This window comes from Impatiens glandulifera, chromosome 1 (assembly GCF_907164915.1).
Source record: "Impatiens glandulifera chromosome 1, dImpGla2.1, whole genome shotgun sequence".
Classification (NCBI taxonomy): Eukaryota; Viridiplantae; Streptophyta; class Magnoliopsida; order Ericales; family Balsaminaceae; genus Impatiens; species Impatiens glandulifera.
The window spans coordinates 38,437,822-38,456,023 of NC_061862.1; the positions used below are offsets into that span (position 1 = coordinate 38,437,822).

The 18,202-nt window shown below is 30.4% G+C and overlaps 1 protein-coding gene and 1 long non-coding RNA gene across 2 annotated transcripts; both read left to right on the forward strand.

Moving 5' to 3' along the window:
• Nucleotides 1-6,857: 6,857 nt before the first annotated feature.
• Nucleotides 6,858-10,338, forward strand: LOC124921958. The gene is made up of 3 exons (XR_007097742.1): nucleotides 6,858-7,045; nucleotides 9,579-9,813; nucleotides 9,887-10,338. It is a non-coding gene; the product is annotated as an uncharacterized LOC124921958 (long non-coding RNA).
• Nucleotides 7,416-8,812, forward strand: LOC124921957 (L10-interacting MYB domain-containing protein-like). Its single transcript, XM_047462668.1, has 2 exons — nucleotides 7,416-8,208; nucleotides 8,297-8,812. The coding sequence occupies exons 1-2, from the start codon at nucleotides 7,891-7,893 to the stop codon at nucleotides 8,792-8,794; spliced, it is 816 nt and encodes a 271-aa protein (XP_047318624.1). The 5' UTR covers nucleotides 7,416-7,890; the 3' UTR covers nucleotides 8,795-8,812.
• Nucleotides 10,339-18,202: the final 7,864 nt, after the last annotated feature.

The window sequence follows — 18,202 nt, forward strand, 5'->3', positions numbered from 1 at the left end:
GGATGCTTGGATGATGGTTGTTTTGATGAGTGCTCAATATGAATATTAATGGTGATTTACTATACAACTTTTTCAGACTTCTTAACAAATATTTATTGTTAAAATAATATTTTTTGCATCTGAAGCAATATAATATTATTATATAATTAAAATTAAAATTTATGATAGATTGTACTTTACTATCTGTCTTAAAAAATAAGTCACTTAGAAGCAATTTCGACAATAAAATGTTTCGGGTTGAAATCGTAAATAAAATTTTTATATATTAGTTAAAAAAAAAAATTAGACTAAATGAATAATTTAAAGTTTGAAAATAATTTTCTTGTTTCTGATTTGATAAACCCAATATAATTTTTATTATAAGTTTAAGTCCATTCACAAATAATTGATAAAATTTTAAAGTCTAATTAACAAAACTGGGCCTGGTGATCGGGTCGGGCCATAAGAAATGTCCGGAAAATAACCTAGCAACATTTTCTCAAAGTAGCCGCCGCCTTCTCATTTCAATGTGTCTATAAATAAACTGTTATCACAAGTAATAGAGCACAAATAAACCACAGATGATACAAAAGATTAAGATTTCTTAGGTGATTATCAATGGAGTTCTGATTGGAAGATGAAAGGTAAGAATCATTTCTTTGAAATAGAGTTTTGTATACAGATTAGAAATCCTGAAATTTAATCTAACTTTTTTTTCTCAATCCATCTTATTCTCAGACTGAGTTCAGATTAGAAGATGAAAGGTGAGAAAATGGTCATTGAAAAGGGTTTTGAATCCAGAGGAGAAATCCATCTCTCCTCAAAGAGGAGAGTGATACTAAATGTCTATGATAGTTCATATAAATTGTTGACCCCAATGCTATGACCGGTCCGGTTAGCACTTGAGATTTCCCCCACCTGGAGCAGAATTCACGGGCGATCAGGAATCTCAAGACACGTTTCCATGAACCTCCACACCTGTTCTTCATGGACTCAAAGCTGAGAAGTTTCTTCTTGCAGAGATCCAAAGCTGCAGCCTCTGTCCATGAGAGGGTTTCTTCGTCTCGAGCAATCCGGCTGAAGAAGGAACATGAAGCGTCTAGGCTGGTGACGTCATGAGCATCCATATTGTAATTAGTCAGGAGGTGACGTAGAAGTGAAGAAATTGAAGACAATATTTTTCATTACATTAAAGTGCTTTTACTTTTTTTTCCTAGAAATTGATTTTGTAAAAGAAAAATCATTAAAAATGTAACAATTAATAGATTTATCTTTTTCTTAGATTATATTTAAATATATATGATTTTATTTCAAATTAAAGTAAACAAAAAATAATAATAAAAATAAATCACCTTGAAACAATTAAAAGACTATTTTTCATAGGTAAAATAGACAAATTTGTATAATATTTTATAATACTACCATAATTCAAAGAAAAAAAAACTAAATTTGTTGTGTTTTACTATAATAAAAAAAAATTCTAAAAATAAATATTAATAGATATTAATTTTCTTAAAAACATATCACACTATAGTTGGGATCCTCTTCTAAAAATAAATTATTTTAATTATGATACCTAACAAATAATTTTATAACAAACAAAATAAAATGTATTTTTATTTTTACTTTATCAATTTTATTGAAAAATTGGATAAGTTCAGTTTTCAGAAAAATGCTGAAATTTTAAAAAATACATATTTACTAACAAAAGATTATTTAAACCTACTTATTATTAAAGATAAAAATATCTATTTAACCTTGTTAAGTGAACAGAGTTAGGCTGTGTTTGATAACTTAACTTATCACTTAATTTAATATATTTAATATTTATTTAAAATAAGCCTGTTTGATAACATATCTTTATAACCACTTACTTTTATAGACTTTAGTGGAAACAAGTTAAAAATAATAAGCTAAAATAGGAAGCTTATTTTAAAAGTCAAAAAAATTACTAAACACAGAACTTTAAAAATAAAAATGCAAAAGACCTCTTTACCCTTTGAATTTTAATAAAATTACCTACTATATAAATTGAATTATTAGGTTTATCTTTCATTATGTTCATCTCTTTCTTCCCTCTTCTCTATCTACTCTCTCGACGCACGGCGTGTTAGGATTTGTATCTCCCAAATCCTACCAGCTTGAAAACAATCTGTAAAAACACAAGAAAGAAGAACACAAGAACACACAAATTTATAGTGGTTCACTCAAATTGAGCTACATCCACTTCAGCCACCACCAGATTTACTATGAAGAAGAAGAAGGAATACAGAGTTTTTGCCTCACACTTTATCTCTCTAGAATTCTATCTCTTAATGTAAACCCTTAATAATCACATATTTATAGGGTAAACATTCAGGTAATAAACCTAAAAAGTTTGGTCAGGCCCAAGCCCAAAACCAAAAAAGATAAACCCAATAAACTCTAATTAACAATGTAGAGTTTATTATAAGTGTAGGCTCCATAACTCAACAATCTCCCACTTGGAGACTAACTTCATCATCTCTCGATCGGTAGTGGTTTTCCATTCGGTTTCTTAACGAAGAAGACCAACTGAAGTTGCACACAACTTCAGTTTCTCATTTGTCATAGCTTTTGTCAACATATCAGCTGGATTCTCACTCCCGGGAATCTTCTCAAGAGCTAATACTCCATCTTCTAAAGCTGACCGGATGAAATGATGACGAACCTTATGCTTCGTCCTGCCATGATAAACAGGATTCTTTGCCAAATGAATGGCACTCTGACTGTCGCATCGCAACACACTTTCCTCGTAGTCTTGACCCAATTCTCGCAAAAAGGGTTGTAACCACATCATCTCCTTAGCAGCTTCTGTCACAGCAACATACTCTGCTTCACAACTAGAAAGAGCAACAATCTTCTGCAATTTTGATACCCAACTGATTGCAGTACCTCCTAGAGTATAAATGTAACCTGTTGTGCTCTTCCTACTATCAACATCACCACCATTGTCAGCATCAACATATCCTTCTAAACCCAAATTAGACTTTCGAAAACACAAAGCGAGACCCGTACTTCCTCTTAAGTATCGTAGTATCCACTTAACTGCTTCCCAATATTGTCTACCCGGATTGCTCATGAATCTGCTAACAACTCCCACTGCATGTGATATGTCTGGTCTTGTGCAAACCATCGCATACATAATACAACCAATGGCAGAGGCATACGGAACAGTGGCCATGTAATTTTTCTCCTCCTCTGTTGAAGGCGACTGATCTTTAGATAGTCTGAAGTGACTAGCTAAGGGGGTAGTAACTGGTTTTGCATCATACAAGTTAAACCTGCTAAGAATTTTCTTCACATATTCTTCTTGTGAAAGTTTGAGAATTTCTTCATTCTTGAAAATTCTCATCCCAAGGATTTGTTTAGCAGCACCCAAATCCTTCATTGCAAAATTTTCAGACAACTCTTTCTTAAGCTTGTTAATCTCATACAATCTTGCTCCAGCAATCAACATGTCATCAACGTAGAGAAGAAGAATAATGTACGATTTATCAAACCTTTTGATATAACAGCAATGATCAGCTTCACACCTCTAAAAATTGTTATTTTTCATGAAGCTATCAAACTTCTTGTACCATTGCCTTGGAGCCTGTTTCAAACCATACAGACTCTTCTGAAGCTTGCACACAAGCTCATCTTTTCCTTTGATTCCAAATCCTTCTGGTTGTCGCATATAAATCTCTTCATCTAAATCACCATGAAGAAAAGCAGTTTTGACATCCATTTGTTGAAGATGAAGGTCTTCTTTCACAACCAAACTCAAAATAGTTCTGATTGTCATCAATTTAACTACTGGAGAGAAGATCTCATTGTAGTCAATACCTTTTTTCTGTTGAAATCCTTTCACAACCAACCTTGCCTTGTACCTCATGGTTTTATCATGTTCTTCTTTAATTCTAAAGATCCATTTGTTGTGAAGTGCTTTCTTTCCCTTTGGTAGCTCAGTGAGCTCCCAAGTCTGATTCAACATCAAAGAGTCCATCTCATCTTTCATAGCAGACTCCCACTTAATCGATTCATCAGATTATATTGCTTCCTCATAACATTCAGGTTCACCTCTATCTGTCAACAAGATATAGTTCAGAGATGGAGACCACCTCTCAACTGGTTTTCGATTCCTTGATGATCTTCTCAACTGTATAATCGGTGTTTGCTGATTTACCTCTGGGGCCACGTTCTCAACGATTTCATCTCGAACAACACATTGTTCTTCTTCGACAACCGGTATATATTCAGCTGAAAATTGTCTCAAATCGACTGTACCAGTCTCTTCCAACATGGAATCACCATCTGATGTCTTCCCAACACAATCTTTGTAGAGAACCTGTTCATTGAAGAAAACATTTCTGCTACGAATGATCTTCCAATTTTGATTATCCCAGAAACGATAACCAAACTCGATATCACCATAGCCAATGAAAAAACATTTATTAGACTTTGGATCAAGCTTGCTCCTATCACATTCATTAATATGAACATATGATAAACAACCAAACACTTTCAAATAAGAAAGATTTACCTTTTTATTGCTCCAAGCTTCTTCAGGAATTCTAAATTCAAGAGGAACAGAGGGTCCCCTGTTTATCAAATAGGCAGCAATATTAATAGCTTCTGCCCAGAAGGTTTTAGGCAGCCCTGCATGCAATCTCATGCTTCTAGCACGCTCTTTCAATGTTCGATTCATTCTTTCAGCTACTCCATTCTCTTGAGGCGTTCGGGGAACAGTCTTCACCATACTGATCCCATTCTCAGCACCATACTCTTTGAAATCTGAATTGATATATTCACCTCCGTTGTCGGATCTCAAGCACTTAACTTTCTGATTTGTTTTATTTTCAACCAAAATCTTCCACTTCTTGAAAATAGCAAATACTTCAGACTTGTGCTTCATAAAGTAAACCCATACTTTTCTTGTTGAATCATCTATAAAAGTCACATAGTAGTATGATCCGCCAATAGAAGAAACAAGTGCAGGTCCCCACACATCAGTGTGTACCAACTCTAGTCTTTCTTTCTTGAGCTCCTTCCCAGTTTTTAAGAAACTCACCCGTTTTTGTTTTCCAAGAATACAGTTTTCACATAACTGATGTTCAACAGACTTCAGTTCTGGAATCTGTCCATTCTTCAAAAGAATTTTCATCCCTTTTTCGCTCATATGGCCCAACCTGCAATGCCATAGCTCACTGTTCTTCGAGTCATCAATTACAGCAGCAACTGTTTCTCTACAAGTTGAAGTCGTGTATAACGTTCCAGTTTTGTGACCTCGAGCAACAACAATTGCTCCTTTAGTCACCTTTCATGCACCATTTCCACAACTGAAATTGTGACCTTCTTCATCAAGTTGTGTAACAGAGATCAAATTGCGCATTAAACCTAGAATGTGTCTCACCTTATTAATCTTCCAAACAGAACCATTTGCCATCTTCAATTTGATGTCACCAATGCCAACAATATCCAGTGGCTCACCATCTGCGAGATAAACTTTCCCACAGTTTCCAGCCACATAATTCTCCATTAATTTTTTGTGAGCAGTGGTGTGGAAAGACGCTCCTGAGTCCAAAACCCATGAATCTATCGGGCTATCAACAGACAGAAGTAACGCATCAGTGACAGATTCTGTAACAACGTTGACTGCATCATTTTTATCATCGCCGTTTTTCTTCGGTGCTTTGCAGTTCCTCTTCAGATGACCCTATTTACCACAATTCCAGCACTCAAATGTCCTCCCAGACTTGGACTGACTCCTCCTGCTCCTTGACATAGATCTGCTCTTATTTCGGTTGAAATTTCTATCATTACCTCTTCCCCTGTTTTCCACATTCAGAGCAGAACCTTTGAACGTTTCACCAGAATCAATTTTACGAACCTCTTCAGCAAGAATACGATCTCTAACTTCAACAAATTTCAGTTTAGCATTTCCAACTGAATTACTAATTGCTGCCCTCATAGGTTCCCAGCTATTTGGTAGAGATGCTAACAAAATCAGGGCACTAACTTCATCCCCAAAATCAATCTCAACAGATAGCAATTGATTCACAATTGTATTGAATTCATTCAAATGAGTAGTGACAGAAGTACCATCAACCATTCTTAAGTAAAAGAGTCTTTTCATTAAGTGTACCTTGTTGTTAGCAGATGGTTTCTCATACATATCAGAAAGAGCTTTCATTAGACCCATGGTGGTCTTCTCCTTTGCTACATTGTGAGCAACTGTCTTGGCTAGCGTCAATCGGACAACTCCCAAAACCTGTCTATCAAGGAGTTTCCATTCAGCTTCATCCATCTTCTCTGGTTTCTCACTCAAAGGAACATGAAGCTTCTTTCCATAGAGATAATCTTCAATCTGCATTCTCCATAAGGCATAATCTGTTCCATCAAATCTTCCAATCCCATGTCCTATACTGTTCTCACTTGCCATTGTTTCCAATGCTCAGATCTAGCCTAGTTGCTCTGATACCAGTTGTTAGGATTTGTATCTCCCAAATCCTACCAGCTTGAAAACAATCTGTAAAAACACAAGAAAGAAGAACACAAGAACACACAAATTTATAGTGGTTCACTCAAATTGAGCTACATCCACTTCAGCCACCACCAGATTTACTATGAAGAAGAAGAAGGAATACAGAGTTTTTGCCTCACACTTTATCTCTCTAGAATTCTATCTCTTAATGTAAACCCTTAATAATCACATATTTATAGGGTAAACATTCATGTAATAAACCTAAAAAGTTTGGTCAGGCCCAAGCCCAAAACCAAAAAAGATAAACCCAATAAATTCTAATTAACAATGTAGAGTTTATTATAAGTGTAGGCTCCATAACTCAATACGGCGCACAACATATGAGTTTCTTCATTGTAATTCGTCAAAGGCAGGGAGAAGCAGGAACAAGATCAGCAAGCGGCGGAGGAACAAGATCAGCAAGCGGCGGAGGGAGATCTGGGCTTGATTGAGCTTAGGAAAGCGTCGGAGGTTGAAAGGTTTATATTAGGGCTAATTGATTATCGATCTCCCGATCTATCATATTTATCTTCGCTCAATCAAGTAAGTTTTACTTTCTCTAATTTTCTAGATGTTCTTTATTAGTTTGATCTTGATATGAATGTCTATAATATGAAATTATATGTTTTTTCTGTTTCAAACCCTGCCTTATTTGATTACATAATTTTTTTGTTAGATTCATTTGTTAACTGTTATATTGTTGGTATAAATTAAGATTAGAGTAAGAACTAAAGGAGATAGAATTAGGGATTTTTTTTTATGTCTGCAAGGTGTTTGATATAATGCATGAAGATTCATTTTTTTTTTGTACCTGCAAGGTATCTGATACAATGCATCTGAAGAGAACTGAACCTATAACTGTTGTTGGTATATATTTATTTATGACATTGTTTATAAAATTGCTTAATAATCTGGAAAAGTGTCTATGGAATCGAGTTCATAGGCACAAGCTGATGAGATTTTGTGTTTATTTCGTGTTAGATTGAACTTGTTTATTATAAAATTGAATGTTAAAACCTAGCAATATTTGGTCTTTATGAGAATAAATGGTGACAGACAGACTTGGTTGATGATTTTCATTAAAACTCATTCAGCTTTCTAGGGTTAGATATGAATTAGGTGATCTTTGAAAATTGAATCATGCTCACATTTCTTAGATCAGATTGTAGTTTTCTTCACTTTGTCATCTGTTTAATATATTATGATATTTTTTATAAAATTGCAAAACAAGAAGCAGGAAAGAGTCGATGGAATCAATTATTTCTCAGTTGTTTAATACTGATTTAGATTCTTATTAGATACTTATTTACTTATTTATTTATTTCATTAATATAATCATAAATATATCTTATATTGTACATATTTGTTGATAGGTTATTACAAATAAAATGGCTGACAATATGCAGAGAGCAAATTGGAAAGATCCCAAACTTTTAAAATTATATTTTGATGCTTGTATTGAAGAAGATAGGAGCGGAAATAAAAATGGAAATGTTTTTAAGAAACGTTACTGGGATATAATTAGCAATAGTATTAAGGAGAAAAAAGGACTTATATTGAGTCAAAAACAGTTAAAAAATCAATGGGATTACTTGAAAAAAAAGTATGGCATTTGGGAGAAAATAATTAATAAAACTGGAAATGGATATGATCCAATTACAAATACCGTTGGCTGGACTTCTGAAGAGTGGGAAGAATATATTAAGGTGAGTTATGAGATTTTTAATTGTTTATCATATTTAAAAGTGAAAAAAAATATTGACATATATGAAATGTTGATTTATTTTATGATAGGTTCATCCTGATGCCAAACAATTCAGATATGTTGGACTACAATATGCAGATGAGATGAATGCATTATTTGATGGTATTGGAGCTACTGGAAAAGATGCTTGGGGTCCTTCTATGGAGGGACAACCATCATGTCCTCCAAAGAACACCACAATCGTTGATGTTGATTTGGATATAGAAATACCTAGTAGTTCTGTATCTCCCGCTAACATCGAACTTTCAAAACATAAACGACGGAGGACAAACAAAGAAGAAATTATTGATGATCATATATTAGAAGTTCTTAAGAATTTAAAAGAGTCGGATCAACCGAATTTAGAAGAATGCTTGAAAGTTCTTGATGACATGTTTGATGTGAATGATCCCTTATACTCTATTGCGGGTGCAATTTTTTGTGATAATAAAGCAAATAGAGAATGGTGGATGCTCCTTAGTAAGAAAACATTTGAAGCTAGAAAACAATGGCTTCTTGTGGTAGGAAAGAAGATGGGTTTAATATAAAATTTATATTGGATAAATATGGAGATTAGTTTTTGTTTAATTTTGAATTTGGAAGATTGTTTCTTAGTTTAATTGGATTTATTTTAGTTTAATTGGATTTATTTGTATGTAGGTTTATTTAATTACATTAATTTATATTTTGTTTAGTTCATATTTTTATTTTATTTTATTAGTTTTATTGTATTTACTTTTTTGTTTTACAGGTTTTATTGTGTTGGAAAATCAAATATTTGATATGTTGCTTAGAAACAAAAGAATAGAAATTGTCATTCTACGGTACCTAATTTCTCTTAGGAGAAAAAGGCGAGCTGGTCGAAGACCGACGCAGTTTCTTTACTTAATGGAGCTAATTATGTAAAAGAAATTATTGAAGGAAATCCAGCTCATTGTCAAGAAATTCTTAGGATGAAGAAAGAAGCTTTTGTAGAGATTTGCTCTATTTTTAGAGAAAAAGGATGGTTAAAAAATAGTCGTTATATTTCGGTGGAAGAAAAGATGGCAATGTTTTTAATTACTTTAAGTCATAATTTACGAGTAAGGTTTGTCAAACGAAGATTTTGTCATTCAACGCAAACAATTAATTTCTACTTTCATGAAGTGTTAATTGCTATGATACAATTCTCTAAGGAGATTATTGTTCCTACTCCGAATAACCAAACAATATCTCAAAGTACAAGGTATCGACGTCTCCGAGAAGTATTTAAGGTAATGTTTAAATATTAATATATATAGATATGTATATTTTAAAGTGTTTATTTCATAATTTATTTTAACATTTATTTAGGGGGCATTAGGTGCATTAGATGGAACTCTAGTGAATGCTGTTGTTCCGAGAAATGAGCAAGTTCGATATAGAGGAAGAGGAAAGGGGAAATGTTATCAAAATGTATTAGCTATTTGTGATTTCGATATGATATTTACATTTATTTGGGCGGGATGGGAAGGAGTGGCACATGATTCTAAGGTGTTAACTGAGACGATGCGTAATCCATTGTCAAACTTTCCCTTTCCAGCACCAGGTAATTATTATTCTATATTTTAAAATTATTTATTTATATTAATAACTTTATATATGTTTATTTTAAACTATAGATGAATATTATTTATGTGATGCTGCATATACTCATACTCGAGGATTTATGTCCCCCTATCGAAATGTGCGTTATTGGCTCGCTGATTTTCAATGAGGTGGTCGAGCTCGAACGAACGAAGAATTATTTAATCAAGCACATGCAAAATTAAGAAATGTCATTGAACGTACATTTGGTGTATTGAAAGCTCGATTTCCAATATTGGATAAGATGGCGCCATACAATTTTCAAACCCAAAGAAATATTGTTATTGCTTGCGCAGTGTTGCATAATTTTATTAGAAAGAGATACAGGACCGACTCATTTTTCGAACAATATGAAGTTGATAATATGACTCAAAATAATCAACAACGATGGACTACAATGATGGAGTCTTCGAGACCGGCAGATCAAGCTTTTATGATTAATTTACGTGAACAAATTGCAAATCAATTGTCTAATATGTGAGTGAATTTGAAAAAAATATTAATATTTTGTTTTTTATTTAATATTTAATATAAATTACATTTATCTAATTATCTAATTTGAATATATTAAATTTATTAATAAATATAAACAATATATAAGGGTATAATAGTATTAATGTACTTGGTTCAGATATTAATTTTAAATATTATCAAATCAACTTATATATTAAGTACTTAAATTTAAGATGTTCCTATTTGATAATTTATAAGTTGTTATTTTTAAATATTTAAGTCATTCAGTACTTAAATTTCAGTCTTCAGTATTCAGATCTTAATCTGATGTAAATATTTTTTATTAATTATTTTAATTTTATCTTTATCTATATATATATATATATATATTTATTTATGTTTTTTTATATTAAAATTAATATTAATTATCTTAAAATTATTTGGTCCCAATAGTTAGATATAACATTAACTTATCTCTTCAACAAAAAAAAATCTTCAACACAAAATTAATAATCAAGAAATGAATAATAATATCTAGGGTCGATAATTTTGGACACGACACGAAAATACGACCCGGACAGAACACAAAAAAATCAGTTTAGAGTCATGTATTTTTTTTTTTCAGGTCAAAATTAGGACATATTTAACCTGATTAATAAACATGTCAAAATCGAGTCGACCTGACAAGACCCAAAATAGACCCAATAATCCGTTTACAAGTTTCTTTTGTTGAGTTTTGTGTTATTCGTTCTTATTCACTCACTCATTTTCTTTTGTAATTTTTTTTAATTGAATTTGTGATTTAACTTAATTTTTATTTTGTATTAATGTCATTTTAATTTGAAACAAAGAGATGTGAATTAATTATATCGGGTTTGGTTCGAGTTGAGTTATGTAAATCGAGTCAAAGGAGTCAGGTTCAGGTTAAAGATTTTTTACACAAATTATTAAACAAGTTAGGTTTATGTTATAATCGTTGAACCCGTTAACCTGTTAACCCGAACTCGCAAAACTAAAATTTACCTAAATTGTCACCCCTAATAATATCAACTCATTCATCAAATTATAAAAGAATAATGATCAAATATTAGACAAAATAATATTCCTTACTACTCCTATAAGTCATGAATAAAAAATGAAATAAAAAATTATTTTTGTTTATATTAAATTAAATAAGAAATAAAACCTTCACAAAAATATTACAATAGAACAAAATTCATAATTAAATTACAAAAATCTTTTGAAAAATTCAAAAATGAAAATTTAAGAATTAAGAGAAATAAAAAAAGATAAAAAAAAATAATGAAATAAAAGAAAGAGAAACTAATATAAAAATAATAAAAAATTTAAGAATTAGTTAAATTTAAATAATTTAATTAATGAAAAAGAAGGAAATAAAAAATATATTAATATTTAATTAATAAATATATAAATTAAAAAGTAAAAATTAACTATGTTTACTAACCTAGGCTAAATCAACATATTTTTGATAGTACGATATATTTAAATTATATTTTATTAGTATATACGTCTAAGGATTTAGGCATGTGTGGATCGGGTCTTGGGTCGGCATATGGGCTGGTCTCGGTCGAAAACTAGGCTAGAAGCCTAACCTCTTGGTAACGGGATGAGCACCAACATCCTTCAGTCGAAGGAAAAAATCCTCTTAATCGGGTAGGGAGTTCCATTGGTCGGGCGGCTAGGGAATTCTCGGTCGCGCACCTTGATGAATTCTCAGTTAGACTCTTGGTCAAAAACAAGCTTGAGTTTTTTTTTTCTTGGTCGCAAGCAAAGCGACCTCGTTACCTCAGACAAAAACTAGGTTATCAGTTTTCTAGTGACGTACGGGTGAAGGACCTTAGTCGTCTTCAACCTCTAGTCGACCAAGTTTTTTTTTGTCAAATTGGTTTTTTTCTTTCTTTGTTCCCGACCTCTAACTTAAGATCTAACTAGATACAAAATTTTTTTATCACGTTGAGAACTTACCATTGTAGTCACATGAGTCGTCATTCAATGGGGAAGAGGCTCAACAGAGGCTTATCGGACAAACCCGAAGGTTAGCCGGAAAAATGTGATTACTTAAAATCAATTAAAATTAATTTGGCTTGACCCTATAGAAACTTGTTACACAAATATTATTCTTTGAACAAAAATCCGATAGTTATTAATATTTTTTTTAAAAATTTGAGTACATGCTTCAAACCAGTGGAAATGGTGTAGGATTGATCATACACAGTTTTATAACATGTTATGATACTTTTGAGTTTGACATTCTTGAGCAAAAGCTCAAGAATAACAAGCGAATGTCATGTTCAATGCCTCATAATGTAATGTTTAGTGCCTCATAAGGCTACGTTTAATGCCTTATAAGGCCATGTTCACCTATACAATTGTGAAATCTCAATACATTTATGTCAAATGTTCATCTATACAATTATGTCAAATTTCTACACATTTCTTCATTTTTTAAGCTCATTTTATAAGTCACTACATTTTTTAGGCAATGAGATCCTATAAGTGTTAGCACTAACTGTTGGAATTTTTAAACTAATTCTATAAATTCCATTAATGAATGGAAATTAGAATGTGGGCAATAAAATTAAATCAAATTCACATGAAATTCAAACGTGAATTAAATGGTGAAATTTGATCCAAATGTTTGAATTAATTAATTTAAATTAATTAATTAAAATGCCTTGATGACCAATTAACAAAATGTTGTTAATTTATAGCGTGACTTACATGAGTTTGTTATTATTATTAATTGTCATGATAATTTAATATTATTATTAACATATTAAAAAACCATGTAACGTGAGTATTGCAAAATAAATGTCTTCATTAATTTTGGCAAACAATTACCCTTCATTAAGAAGAAATATTAAGGCAAATGAAGAGGCAAACAATGTCAACCGTTGGATCAATTGATGATTTAATTAACTTTTTATTATTTCAACAATCTAAATAGCCATTCTATCCCACACCATCCAATGGACAAAAAAATACATATACTTCATCCTTCATCTTTCTCACTCTAGAATTCCAAAAAGTCTTCTTCTTGTCTTGTGAGTGTTTCTTCGAGTTCTTCGCTCAATATTTTCCGTTGAAATCCGGTGATAATTCAGGTACTTTGTCAAACTCGTTGTGTAGTGATTCCGGTGCTGAATCACTACTAGATTCGTTGTACCCTGGGAGACAGTCATCTGTGACAAGCTCTAGCACACGGGGAGACGGTGGAACTGTTTTAAGGGAAATGTGTCTAACACATGCCTCGAATCAACATTTTATCTGGTGATTTCGTTCTTTGTAACATTGTATTTATTTAATTTGTTTGTAACATCGTTTATATATATATTTCTGTTATTTTTCAAGACAATATTTCTAACACTAACTTCAAGATCACCGCACTATATTTTATCATAAGCGTCTCAATTATTCAAGTCTTTAAAAAAAAGCATCAACATGTTAGTATTGAGAATTCCCAAATAATCAAAATATTAAAACTCTATAACTTACATTTTCTTTTGTAAGATCACAATTTCATTATGTTTCATCTCCTGCATAGGTTTTCACGTGCCTCATATAGTAGATTCCATAGTTTGATTTATTCTTTAGTGTTTGCCATGGAAATTTTAAAACTCGGATCGAGAATTGAGCTATTAAAGAGGTGCGTGGTGAGTTAATACTTTTAAGGAAATCCATAAATGGAGATTCTATTTTACCAAGGCAAGAAAAATATAAACATGGAAGAAGATTATTTGGCAATGGAACGTTCCAATTTTTTTGAGAAGTTTAGCGTATTACCAAGACCGAAGCAATTAGATATTTATCCTCACATTTTGTTGATTAGAAAGGTTGATAATTATTTGGATTTGTTTGAATGCCAAGCTTATGCAAAAAAATATAAAAATGTCCACTTTGTATAATAGGGATGAAGATTTGCAAAGTCCCATGTTAGGATGTCATATGGCTAGGTAGCTGAAAAATAAAATATTAGAAAGGTTATTTACAGCACCAACAGTCTTTAAGTCGTAAAATGATATATTAAATACTTGCATCTCTTTTTTAAGCATGTCTTCAAAAAGAGTAGACACAATATGTAAAAAACATATTGAGTTAAGCGCAGGATATGGGACGTTGTACAGAAGAAAAATTTGTGGATGCTATGTCTGGGTTGTCTAGTATTCCTCAAATCTAGAGTATAGGCCTAGACATAAACTATTCTACAGTCTAGATATGTTTCAATTTTCATGGTACATATATTTGTTCTGGTCAGGGTGGGGGCACACTGAAATAAAATTTCGTTGTAAAGAAATTTAAGAAAATACATCCTAATAAGAGTTAAGAAAATATTATAATGAATATGAATAGTTCTAAAGATGTTACCTTAATTCAAAATCATTTGTAAATATTAAGTCCACAAACCGTTTTTCTTTGAGACTTAATTTGGCATTTTCGAAGTTTTTGGTATATTTTTTGAAATGTGTTGTCAAGTATGAAGTGCTAAGAGCCATTAATAGAGTTTGATTCTTCCTATTAGGGTATTGTTTGATATGGACTTTTTGGAGTTCCTCTACGTTCTTCTTTTTCAAAATTCTACATACTAATTTCAGAGGTGTTTCTACTCGAACCTCTACGAATGGACAGACTTGTCCACCATCTGCGGGTGGTGTTTCTACTCGAACTTCTACGGATGAAGATACTTGTCCAACATTTACGGGTGATGTTTCTAGTCGAACATTTATGGATCAAGAGACTTGTCCACCATATACGGGTGGTGTTTCTACTCGAACCTCTGCAAATTGAGAGACTTGTCCACCATCTGCGGGTGATGTTTTTACTTGAACCTTTGCTGATTGAGAGACTTGTCCACCATCTGGTGGTGATATTTTTACTACAACCTCTGCATGTTGAGAGACTTGTCCAACCGGTGCCTTTGTGAGGAATTTGAAGAGGCCATCATTCAGGTATTCATTTGTGTTGATGATCTCGTATAAGACATGGATTCCGATTTCAAATATTTTAGCTACAATAATTTTCTGTTGTTGTGTTGATGCTGCTATATCTTCCAACTTTCGTGTGGAATCTGTCATCTTCTGTGCAATTTCAATAATAATAATAATAATGAATGTATATGTAACCCTAGAGGAGGTTAATATCTAAGTGAACTCCTCTTCCTTTGTAGATAATTATTTGGATAAATGGTGCAAATATATTTATAAATGTAATCATGATCTATACAGATTAATTTTTAAAACATTATAATTGGAACATTATTATTAAAAAAAAGTTGAATAAAATTAGTTGCATCCATGTTAAAATAAGTGTAAAATAGATAACAATTATAAATGTATTATCACGCATCTTTCAAACTTTTGAAGTTGACATTTATGTTTATTTAAAAGAACCTGTAAGTTATGATATAAAGACAATATTTTTATGTTTAACTGTTTATTTAATGTTAGAAAGTCTTAAATTATGAATTTACAATCAAATACTTCCCTTTAAAAATGACAATCAAATATTATAATTTTTTTTTTGTAGAGCATTCATATAAAGCTAATTATTTATATTATTACATGAATAAAAAATCTATTTTGTGTATTGGAAGAGATTCGACAATGTTTGGAGAGACATAGATTCATTTGTATGGATGCATTATTATTATTATTATTATTATTATTATTTCAGTTTCCTTTGTTTGTTGCTAGTTTCTATATTTCAAGCAAGTGTCTAGGCCAGATTTCAATAATTTTGATATAGATTAATTAGTACTAGAACCTTGATTTCATCCCATCTTGAAATCCATGATTTACCGATTGATTATCACTTGAAGAGTACTTATATTTATTTTTACACAACTTATTATTTTGGAATATCAATTTTTATTTAATTTTATTCTTTCACCGCTAATATATATGTGAATTAGTTTTATTTTACAAATTAGATAAAAATGGTTGGGTAACAATAATCTTTTAAAAGATAATGATTAATTTGGAATTGTTCCGATAATATTTTTAAAAATAATCTTCGGATTATTTAAAGATATTAATTTGTGATAATTTTGAGAATGTATTTTTTTGGTAAATAACTTAAAGAATATTAATATATGATAATAAAATATATATTTTGTAAAATAAATAAAAGGTATATTATTTTGTTTACTGAATTCAACATAGATATTTCTAACTGCTCTTATAAAAATCACAACAATATCAATAATGACATTGTCATAGACTCATAGAATTTGTTCATAATAGATATATAAATAACGACTGTATGAAGGACGTTACTGTTGTTACTATTATCCATATATTTGTTGCAACGTGAATTATAGACAGTCACAAACCTTAACTTGCTCAAAAAATAAATAAATCAGTCTTCATCTGTTCCAGCATGCTAATTCTTTGAGCCACAAAGGATAGGTTGTCATAATAATAAGAAACATCAAAGCTCATAATCACCGTAGGAATTCAAATCACTAATGTATGCCTCAATCTTTTACGAATAATGATTCAATTCATCAAACAAAAAATTTACTTTTAAGTTAAGAATGTAATTACTAATATTAGTCTTTACCTTTGACCATGCACTAACCTAATAAGGATTAGTAGAATAGAGAAAAGTGAAGCATTCTATCAAGGAAATATCAAACTGTATTTAATGTATTTAATCATTGACGCTTAATTTCATCACAAAAACTCAAATCATTTGAAACTAATTAGTAATTTAAAACCTTAACTTTAAGTTCCCCTCCATAGAAGAACTGATTTGATCCATGTAGGCTTTACATATATCATTGTTTTCATAGGTGAGCTGGTTCATATATAAACTAAAATGTCGAAGGTTATAATTTTATCTGTTTTCCACTATAATTATAGATATTTTTGGTATTGATTTCATTTATAAACACTATTTTTTACTATCAGAGTTCTCACAAGGATTAAAATAAAAAAAAAAAAAAAAAGTATCTAGTTACATATCATTTATTTCATTTCAATTTAGATTAAGGTGTGTTTGATAATTCTGGAATTGATATTGGAATTGGCATTGGAATTGGAATTGGAGGATCCAATTCTAAATTCTATGTTTGGTAGACACTTTAATATTAAGAATTGGTATTAGAATTTGACAAGTAACTCTTAGTCAGGTGATCAAACTCTGGGCTCACTTTTAATTTATTTATTCTATTTTAAAATATAATTTATCTATAAACTAATTCATAATTATATTATTTTATTTTAAATATAGTTTTATTAAAATAATTATTATTAATATTTTATTTTATACTAACAATATTTTCTAATATACAAATATTTATAATAATACATAAATTTTAATTAATATTTTATTTTATACTAAAAATATTTTCTAATATACAAATATTTATAATAATACATAAATTTTAATTAATATATAAATAAGATTTATTTATATAAATAAAGTATAAAAAATTATATATAAAATAATGTAAATCATATAATAATATTATTTATTTTAAAATTATATTTATATAATAATTATACATTATTTTTTATTTATTTCAGTATAATTAATAATACAAATTACTTATAAGGATAAAATATAAAAATTAAAATAATAATAGTGTTTTATATTTCTTAATTTTAAACTATTTCAAAAATTTATAAGAAAATATAAATTAATATTAATAAACAAGTTAAAATAGTTACATTGGTTTTGTACGGTATTTAAATAAAGAATTTGATATATTATTTTTATATGCATTAATATTCTATAATCATTATCTCGAGTGTCTATACACTTGATAATATATGTTTATCACGTTTTTGTATTTTTATTCTTATTTATATTTTTTTATATTCTCATAAAACTAGGCTAAAATCTATTAAATTAGATTTTCATATTTTTTTTATATA

Bases quoted from the DNA above. Each gene is read 5' to 3' on its own strand.
- LOC124921957 (XM_047462668.1), top strand. From the start codon at position 7,891: ATGGCTGACAATATGCAGAGAGCAAATTGGAAAGATCCCAAACTTTTA. The intron at 8,209-8,296 runs GTGAGTTATGAG...ATTTTATGATAG, and splicing joins AGTGGGAAGAATATATTAAG to GTTCATCCTGATGCCAAACA.